At 38.8% G+C, this 10,879-nt stretch overlaps 1 protein-coding gene across 1 annotated transcript in view; it reads right to left on the reverse strand.

Moving 5' to 3' along the window:
- slc1a7b (solute carrier family 1 member 7b) overlaps positions 1–8,985 on the reverse strand; it is a 61,122-nt gene extending 52,137 nt beyond the window's left edge. Inside the window, exon 1 of the mRNA XM_008407803.2 lies at positions 8,452–8,985. Coding sequence (XP_008406025.1) covers positions 8,452–8,592 — 141 coding nt within the window. The 5' untranslated portion in view covers positions 8,593–8,985. The remainder of the gene's footprint in view (positions 1–8,451) is intronic.
- Positions 8,986–10,879: the final 1,894 nt, after the last annotated feature.

The raw sequence follows: 10,879 nt of genomic DNA on the forward strand, positions 1-10,879 counted from the left end.
TCAAACTAATTTAGTGTGCTTCAGAAATATTTTGTCAATTACTCACAGCACCAAAATATGCAAGACTAAAACATAAAATAACTCATAAAATGACCTTGATTCTTTTATTCGGATCTAATTAGCCTCTGCTCTGATGCTCTAATTGTTCTTTTGAACTGAAGGATCTCCAGTGATCAGTGAGGCGTAGTGAATGAGTGAAGGAAGGGAGTCGGTGGTTGAGGAAAAAGTGGTTCCTTTTCTTTCAGGTCTGGTGGTTTGGGGACTTTCACAGCAGGCGAAGCGTCGGCTCAGTTGATTCAGTGACGAGATCAGAGGCAGTGATTCTGTTTGGGGAACCTGTAATTCATAGATTCCTTCTGCAGAATTATAAATAAGCCAGGGTCAAGGCTTGTTCCTTTGGTCGGAATACAGTCACAGTGTACCGAATATGTACTTCTTGGAAGAAACAGTCCTCTGCTCCCAGTGAGGCTGGTTCCCATGTGATGTTGTCTGTTACAGCTCCAGAAAAGGGAAGGAGGCCAGTTTTGTTGGCCATGCCATGTATTCACACTGTAACACTCTTCCTCTTCTTCTTGGGTTAATGCAATGCATTCTGTGACAAATAGTTTCTATACCAGTTTCTTTGTTCCATGTATATAGATCAGACTTTCATGGCTGGATCCTCATCATCATTTAACTCTGATGAGACCAGGCGTGCTGTTAATCATGTGCGTGCGTGTGCCAAAAACGGAAATCTATTGTATGTGATACAAAAAATAATCTAGGTTTGACATAAGTGTTTAAAACTTTCAATTAAAACTAATCAGAGAAAGAAATCACACATCATTGTACCACGAGACTGTGTGAAATTATGTAAAGGATTGCACACACTTGCATGAGTGAAAACATACATATAATATATGCTCAGAACAGATGATGGGACATCAGAGAGCAGAGAGATGGTTAAAATGAATCGACTAAGTGGGAAAAATATTAATAGGTTTGTGGACCACCAAAACAGTAATTAGCTGCAGTCCTTTGGGCTAATCCTCAATATTCTAATTCACCTCAAACATTTCTTAAGCCTTATCTCAGCTCACAGAAGTCTCTTTCTCTCTCATACACACACACACACACGCGCACACACCCACACACACACACACACACACACACACACACATATCCTTGTACTTGCATCCAAGTAAAAACTTTGCATTGACTTCCAGTCATTTTTTGATTTATAGCCATTACCAGTACGTGCCTAACCCTGACCTAAACTCACTTCACCCCATAGTCCTAAACCTAACCACTAAACCTAAGACAGCACTTCTTGTGCGGCATGAGTATGGGGCCCATACGGAGCCCTTATCCCCACAACATAGTATGTAGAGTTGAACAGATGAGTAGATCCATGTCCTCATAGAGGAGAGTCTGCGCTTCTACAGGCTGTCTGGAAACACACAGGTGTGTACTTCTGGTGTCCCCTGGGATGAATCCCACTGACAGGCACTTTTATTTGATGTACAGTTACAGAAAGCATTTGTTTGATTGGACTGTAATCCCCTATTGTGAGAGTAAAGGAGACATGGCCTATTTTTAGGAGTATTTGACAACAGGAGGCTTTAGCCTTTAGGGGTGATGCTTTTACTTCATGGAGCTCCTCTCTGGATGTGTTACAGGTGATGCATCGATGGTACTAAATGGGTGGAACCTGAGTGTATGTCTGTAATCTTGTCTTTGGGTTTTTCTGTGATCTTTTCTGATTTAAAAACCTGAAGCGATCCTCACAGACACACAGAGAAGTGTGAGGATGGACAGAATGGATTATACCGTTCACTAGCCGCTGAGGCGTTCTGTAAACACGGAGCAGACGGGCTGGACCAGGACAGAGAATCAGCTGATCAGGACGTTTTAAAACATCAGAAATTTTCTTTAAAATGTGTCGGTTTTCATTACATTGCAAACAAAAAATAGGGTTTATGTTTATGCAGTTTAACATGTTTGATCCACAAAATTTGTGAAGTCCTGAAACTATCCTTATTAAATACACAAGTCTTCTGTTGCTGTAGCCCATCAGTTACATGGTTGGACAGGATGTGTTCAGAGCTGGTATTCCGCATATCTTAGTTATAACACATGTTTAATTAATATCTTAGTATAGGCAGGTGTGAAAGTAGTTTTAAATTCTTGGGGGTACTATGACAAAAAAAAAAAAAAAAAAAAAAAAATATATATATATATAAAGCTGGGTAGCTCTTGAATTGCTACAAAATAAAGCTGTATTTCCTCTCTCAGCCCACTGGCTGCAATGTTGACACCTTGAGATGCCATGAGACCTAAATCCTGAACATCATGGCATGGACTGCATCCCAGTTTTCCATGTCTGGCATATAACCATTTATTTTAGCTTTTAAACTGGTTATATTGATTCTGTGTCCAGACAGCGGGACAATCAGTAGCCTAGTATCATGACCTGTTTGTTCTGAAGATCCTGCAGCTTCCACTTCTCTTCCTAACATGGCGCCTCCTCACCCTGACTCTCATACTGACAGGAGGAACCACAGAGCTCTGTTAGGTTAAAGCTCATCTTCTGAAGTTGGGATATTTTTCCTCCAACAGGTTCCAGAGGAATCACCTCAAACCAGATGTTGGACTGGATTTTATTTTAATGTCATTTGTGAATGTTAGAGCCTCATTTTCAACAGTGGAGCTATAAAGGTTGAAAAAGGTTATTATTTTGGAGAAAATCTCATCAACATCAATATTTCCACTAAATAAGAGGCAAAAAAATTTGTTTGATAAAGGAAAAGCCTCTCAGACTCTGAGCCCGACAGCACCAAACTATTTTTTTAATATTAGACAATAAATTTAATTTCACATAATTATCGTGGTAGAAGCCATTTGTTTGTTAAATACTTAACCTTCCTCTAGTGTTAGCTTTCTCCTGCCATCTGTAGTGTTAGCGGGTCATTTTGGACCCGTGTATTAAATCAGCCATAAAATGCCCTAAAAACAATTTTTTATAATCCAATGTTTTCTTAACTCTTGTTTAGCTGGTTGGGCTCCCTTATCCATGAAAAGATTGGTTTTAATATTTTTTTGTGGCCCCCTGGGCCTTTGTTTTAACAAAATAGCCCTCGTTTTCAATGTCTAAAAAGTGGTCAAATGAACCTTAAGAGAAGAAGGCAACAAAATAATCAGTTGTTCTGTTACCTGAGTGTAACTGAGAGATATTAAAACACATTTCTTAAATGTTCAACAAAAAAAAGATTTTAATTTTAATATTATCAAGCTTGTCAGATTTTGCTCTGGTGTCTCGATTGTCAAATCTGAGGGCTCTTGAGATCATCTGAAAGGTCCGAAGAGACATTGTTGCCCGGAAAATATTTCTGCCCGTTGATGCATCCCAGAGACTCTCAGTTGCCTCATTACTGGATCTGTAAACTCCAGCAAGGAGGAGAACACCAATGTAGGCATCCAGGTACGTCTCATCAATGTCTTTCCAAGTGTTGCCATGGACTTTTTTCCCCTCAAGGTTTGTCATAGCAATTATGACTTTTTTTAGTGACAATGGCAAAAAAAGATCAAAGCACGTCTTGATGTCACTTACTCTTGTCACAGCAAACCTCGTGACCCCAGGGGTCATTTTGATGATGTTTGCAGCAGCTGTCCTTCCATGCACATCAGGAGGAACTGTGCTCCAACGGATGTTGCCACGTTTGGATTGGAATGATTCAGCAGGAGCAGCTTCAGCACCAGTGACCTCCTCTTCAGACTGATCAGTTGTGTCTGTTTCTTCCAATTGGTACTCCACATCATCTTCGTTCTCAGAGGCCTGCTTATCTCCATCGCTAAAATCCTTGTGTGTCCTCTGCCTCATTTGCAGCAAATATGTGATCCAAAGCTTCATTTACAGTGAATCTTCTCCTCATTGTTGCATCCTGTGAATTGGAGATGTGTACTCTGCAAGTCACCATGTCTACACTCAAATGGCTTGACAAGCCTGGACATGTCTCCCTTTGTTTGTTCTCGCAAAAAGGCAAAGAGAAAAGCCCCTAAATGAACTTCAAGTGGTTGGAGGAAGAGGCTGTTGGTTGATTGTGTGTTTATGATTTAATTTTTGGCATTTTTTTATTGTTTTATAATCGAAAATTTTAACCGGGTCACAAATGACCCGAACACCACAAAAGTCATTTTTTTCACCAGAGCACTTTATAATTTAGTAAAAAAAATAATTATTATTTTACTTTGTTTAAATGGAAGTCCCTGACAAAGTCAAAAAGTTTCAACGCAAAAAACAAATGTATGAAGTACTTTTATGCATGCTAAAACTCAAAACGGGTCCGTAGGGACCCTAACACCATAGGAAGGTTAATAAAAACGCATTTACCGTGTTTGATGTTTGTTGTAAATGGCGTATACTCACAAAGAACGAGGTTATTAGTCCAAGTTTGTCATTTATTGAATGTACAGAAATTACAGCGGCTGTGATGCGCCAAGACAAAGGAAAACAACCTGAACAGGTGATCAACACTAAACCACTCACACATTTTTACTCTCCTCTGTCATTTAAGCACAGCCGTTGTCATGGCAACTTCCTGCGCTCCACAAGCGCAGGAAGTTGCGCAAGAAGAGGTTAAAAAAACATAATATTCAGTCCGATACGGTATTAGGTTTGCAGGCTTGATATTTATTTTGCGATCATTAATAAGCCTCCCTGATCAGCTGTGGTTGATTGGTTCATTTTAAACTCCTGCTCTGCTCGTTATTTTGGTAATGGAATCGAAACGCACAGAATTGCGCAACACCTTGTAGAAACTATGATCACTGAGATTATTATTGTAGTTGGGTCATTAATTTGAACACGTTTTATTGATTTTTTGTTGTTCTTTAATAAAGTTACGAATGTTTTGATAAGGAGTCAGAGGAGGACGTGCTGGTCTCAGCCTCCTGGCTGCGTTCAGTTTGTCACCTAATGCTGAGATCGACTCAAAACCTTCCGCAATCGACATATTGCCCCCCTGCTCTGGCAAAGCACGAACAGTTCAGAAACAATATAAAATGAGAAAAACAGTATTCATTGATTAAGTCGTGTTTTAGATTGTTCTTGAAAAACTAATCGATCACGGCTGATTAGTGGGTGAACTCACAGCTGCACAGTGAACCCATTCATTTTTTACAGCAGACAGCCGCTCCCCTCTCTTGCAGGTACTGCGTACCCCCACTAAATCTTTTAGGTTTAGTCGCAGTACTCTGCCGTACCCCCTTACTTTCACCCCTGAGTGTAGGTCATTCTCCTCTGACCGTTCACATCAACAATGTATTTTAGTCCACACAGCCACTCCTCATTGGATGTTAATGCTTTTCTTGAACCATTCTCTGTAAACCTGAGAGAAAAATCCCAGTATGTCCCAGTATGTCAGACGTTTGTAAAGTAATCAGACCAGCTTGTCTGGAACCAATGACCATGCAACATTTGAAGCCACTACAATGCCTCTTGCTTCCTCTTTCTGATTCTTACATTAAATTTCAACAAGTTGTCTTCACAACGTCTAGATGTCCTTAAAAGTGAGCTGTTGCCATATTACTGACTGTTTTACTATTTTTGTCAAGAAGCAGGTAGATGGTGAGTGTTTTTCAGTCCTAGATGTTTTGGACTTTGCACCATTGACTTTTGTCAGACTGTCTTTACTTACTTCTCATACTTAACAGGAAATTATCTATCTATCTATCTATCTATCTATCTATCTATCTATCTATCTATCTATCTATCTATCTATCTATCTATCTATCTATCTATCTATCTATCTATCTATCTATCTATCTATCTATCTATCGTTCGTTAAGAAAAATAAATTTAAAATGAGCTAGTTTTAAAACTTAACATGTTTTGATTGAAATAGCCTAATTATAGTTTTAAAATGTATAACTTATTCTGGCCTATTGACCTTTATTTTACCTGTAGTTAAAACATATTGTTTGCCAATATCTCTGATCTGCCCTTTGTCTGTCTGGGAAACAATCAATAGGAAGTTCCAGCTTTTCACACTGATCTGTGAAAGCCATAAACCAGCAGGAGTTTGGAGAAGCTCTCCTTAGATAATGGAAGCAAATAGCTTTAGAGAGAAGGTCAGAGACAGGTCCTGGTTGGATGAGCAAAGATACGCCTTATTTGAATAAATTAAAGAAAATGAGATAAAACTTTCCACACAGAGTAAAAAAATCAGATTTGCGCTTGCAATTCTCCAAAGACGTCTTTGCTGTCTGTTTGTTGTTTCCATCTTTTGTCTTTTTCCTTTTCTCAGATAAATTCATGTGTTGTCTGTGCTCTGAGTTTTCTGATGTTGTGTGATGTGCTTTTCTGGTGGTAGTATGCATCTGTCTTGAATAAACGCTGATTATTGTGACGCTGTCATCTCTGTGTGGCTTTTGTTTCCACGCATGGAATCTTTGAATCCGGGAGCACAAGAGAATATAACGAGCCAGAAGTTAATGATTTTATTCTCTTAACACTATCTAGTGAATGCAACACATAGTTCTTCATAGATCAAAACAGGAAGCAACAATTAAACAACAAAATTAAAAAGAGAAATTAGTTAACACAGACCAAGCATACAAAAAAAGTACAAAATGTGTACAGTGGAATCTCACCTATTCAAAGTTATTTGTTTTGTTTTTTATGTTTTTATTGTCATAAAGCAAAATACTAAAAATAAAATGCAGTTGTGTAAGTCCCTGATACAGCAGTGTTCTCACCACATTGCATAAAATGGGTCCCACAGTATTATAGCTTAACAACAACAAAAACATTACATTTCTACAGGTTTGCAGAAGGCATTTATTTTCTATCATGTGTGGTTTCTATTGTACATGAGAGAACATGTACAATAGACCAACATGGTTTTTAGTGGAGAAGACTTTAATTTAAATCACCATCTAATGAAAATGTGATGGCTGCTCACCAGTTTATAAACTGTTGTTTGTATGAACCCCTATGTGATGACTGAGCCAGGATTTGTTTTATCATGGTAGAAATCCCCCTTACAACTGGACTCACTCACCCCAGTTTTCAGCTGGAAGATTATCCTGTTAGTGAGGAGGCTAAATATGCCACATCCATTCATATACTAGAGGTATTATCTAATCTTCTAACAAAGCTGGACTTGGAGTAGATAAAAAGGGTGGTATAGGTTCTCTAAAACCATATTGTGTTCACATTCTTCCTTACAGACGGGCTTAGACATGAAGTTTTAAAATAAAAGTTCTGCTCTTTAGCAAAGAAAGTTGAAAGCAGAGAATACATTTAACATCATCTTTGATGATATCTGACATTGAGATTATTGAATAAACTGCCTGTGCGGTTTTTTGGTCCAGCTGTTAAATGGAGATATATTCTTTTTAGTTTTTGGAAAAATCAATCTTTTTACAGAGGTTTTAAAAACCCCAATATGATTCAAATTAATATACTGTGAATTGACACATACCTGTGTTTGTATTAAGTTGAATGAACACTGCAAAAAAACAAACAAGGTACACTTGAAATAATAATAAAAAAAAGCTTACGTGTAACTTTCCATCTCTCATTCAATAAATTAATGTTATTGAAAAGCCCATTTATTTTAGAAACTTTAAGCTTAAAGATTAGGGTTATAGTAGGGAGGTCTTCCAGGCTTAATGAGTTTGAGCTCATTACCAATGGAAACACACAAAAGAAAAACAAACTGATCAGCAATTTTAAGTAAGAGGGTTTTACTGAAATGCCAAAAAGAAAAAATAAATCTACTAATTATTTAGAAATATATAGTCATATTTAATAAAGTATGATATATGTTTAGATTAGACTTGTTTGTCTTTTAAAAATAATGTTTAGGTAAGTATTAAACATACATTTCATTATGCCAAATTTCGGTCTTAAATATGGTTTTCTATTGGTCTGATGTAATATTGTAGTTTTTTTCCTTACCTGTAAGTGGAAAATCATAATTAACAGAAATAACAGCTTTCAAACATCTATCTGTGTGTAATTCATCTATGTAATGTTTTTCACTCAATAATAAAGTTTCTGAAATAAGTGGACTTTTCAGTAATATCCTAGTTTATTAAATGGATGTGTATATGTATATATCTTTAAAAATAAAATGTATGAATCCATTTTTAAACGGATGTTACTTTTAGTTGTTTCAGTTATTGGCAGATGTGTGTCTCATTCCCTATCAAACAAACTTCTGGGCTGAAAGAAATCATTTGAAATATAAATCTATCAACAGGTATGAATGATTCTGGGCTGAACATCACTTCAAAACAGAGCTGCATCCGTTAGAGGAGAAGAGAAGGGTAACCTGGAAGCTGAGGCTCAGAGCAGGACAGTAGAGTGCATGTAAACATATGTCAACAGAATAATACTGTGCTGCGTGGAGAACAGGATGTTTCTGGATGACGTCACTGCGGGTCAAGGGGAGGAGACAGACTGACCTGCTCTGAGAGACGGCGTGTTCTCAGGAAGAACCCCAGAAGACACCCGATGACCACAGCCAACACGGACATTATGAGGAGACCGTTCTGTTTGAGGACATTCTTGACCCTCACCCACACTGCGTCTAAAGCCACGGCCATCGTGAGCTGCGTGCCCCCTGTCCTCTCAGTAATCCATAAATGTGGTTCTTCCAAAACTTTGAACTCCAGGTAAGACAGTGAAAGTAAAACAAACAAAGAGAAACTCCAGGGGGCAAACGCAAGATATCCAACCCTCTGTGATGTTCTAAAGCACCTTTGGGATCAGCATCCCTGTCGTCCTCACGCTGCGTCCGTCCGCACTAAGCTCAGAGGATCCTCTCACTTTCCAGGCATCACTGCCCACTCTGCTCCACCCATTGACAGCCCTGCGTGCGCTCACCCGTCGCCTGGGGGAGGGAGGAGCTGCTAAACCCTGTCCCGATGGGTTAACATCCACAATCCTGTTAGAGTGCCACTGTATTAAACAGGTCCGAAGCTGGATTAAAGATCTGTGAGCGATTTGACAGAGGTTATCAGAGCAACCTCACGGGGAATTTTGAACCTGGTACGCTGACTGGAGAATGTTTGAGCTCTCTGGTGTGCGGACACACAACTTTCAGAAGTAAAAAAAAACCTTTTCACTGAGCAGCACAATGCACAAACTTCATATTCATATTGCACTGATAACAACAAATGTATTAGCAAAGCATGTGTTACTGTTCCTGACAGCAAAAGGGATAAAACAGAATGTAAGAATGATCGTCAAACTGTTGTGTTTTGTAATCTCCTACACATCATTGTCCAGGGTTCTGTGGGAATGCTTCCATCTTTGACATTTCCAGGTATTAAAACTAAATTCCTCAACTTTTGCAGGAATTTGCAGCTGATTAACTTTTAAAATGTCAACTGTGGTCCTCTGTATACTTAAATGAATGCAGAGAATGCCTGAAATATCCCACACATGTCCTCAAATGCCTTTCAGTCAAGAAGCATTAGCAGGACTTCTGCTGGTTCATGAGGACTTGGCCTCATGAACCAAGTCCTTTGCTGCTCTTGTGTGCTATGTGTTGCAGGCCTTTCACCCTTCTGAGTAGGCATGGGAATCTTTTACTATCTCACAATTCAACTCCAATTTTTGGGGATACAATTTAATTCAAAACTGATTTTTGCTTCAAAATGACCTTTTGAAGCAAAAATCAGTTTTTGCTGTGGTAAACGGTGTACCACAGTTTAATCTCTTAAACTGTGGTACACCTGTCTTATTGAAGCATCTAAGGCTGTCCCATATTTCATCCAAAGCCAATCAGTCCATGCGTGATCATGTCATTGCGGACCGTTTGTATTTCCAAACATCTTTCATACCTGCTTAAACCACCTGGGGAACAAGCCTCCTGCTTCAGTACGTTACGCCACTGTGGCATGCAGGCACAGCTTTCCCACACACTCCCCGCATCCTCCATGTTGCTTTTATGAAACGGTCATGGAGAGTGCGGCACGCCTTTCTACAGTCAGCCTCCTCCATCGACAACGAAAATTGAATGATGTTACAATTTCCATCCAAATTAAGAAAATACGTAATCAGTAACATGACGGGTTGCCATGGACTGGCAACCCGTCCAGGATCCATCCAGCCTCCCGCCCATTGACAGCTGGAGATAGGCACCAGCACCCCTCAGGACCCCAGTGGGATAAGGGTGTAAGAAAATGAATGGATGAAGGATGATATTGCCAATGTAGTTCAACATCTTCAAATAAACATTTAATGTGTGAAGAAGATAGATTGATATATATGAAAAATTATTTACATTTTGTAATGCATAGGAGGATGCAAGTGTGGCCGTTATATAAAGTTATTAACAGAACAGTAATCACATTGTTGACAAGCGATCCTGAAGGCTTCTGCTTCCTGCATCACAGCACTTTAGTTCTGTTACACTTCAGTTACATAAAAGTCAAATAAAATGAGACATGACCATTTAGATCAAGATTCCTTTGAACCACATTAACACATATAACTAATTTAGGGTCACATGGGTCAGCTTTGACAACAGAAGAATTACATTTGTGCTGCTCTGATGCTTATGAAAACGTAAACTTAAAATCAGAAAAGTTGGAGTTGAACCATTTTTGCCTCCAGTACTCAAGTATTTTGTTCTAAACTTTATGATCATGAGAAAAGCAAGAACAAACATTCAGATAAAGCAGAAAAGTGAAGTTCTGTACAGCTTTTTCAATAGCTACATTTTTATGTCTTAACCTTCCTTTGGTGTTAGCTTTCTCCTGCCATCTGTAGTGTTAGCGGGTCATTTTGGACCCGTGTATTAAATCAGCCATAAAATGCCCTAAAAACAATCTTTTATCATCCAATGTTTTTCTTAACTCTTGTTTAGCTGGTTGGGCTCCCTTA

This window comes from Poecilia reticulata, chromosome 4, assembly GCF_904066995.2.
Source record: "Poecilia reticulata chromosome 4, P_reticulata-male-v2, whole genome shotgun sequence".
Taxonomy (NCBI): Eukaryota; Metazoa; Chordata; class Actinopteri; order Cyprinodontiformes; family Poeciliidae; genus Poecilia; species Poecilia reticulata.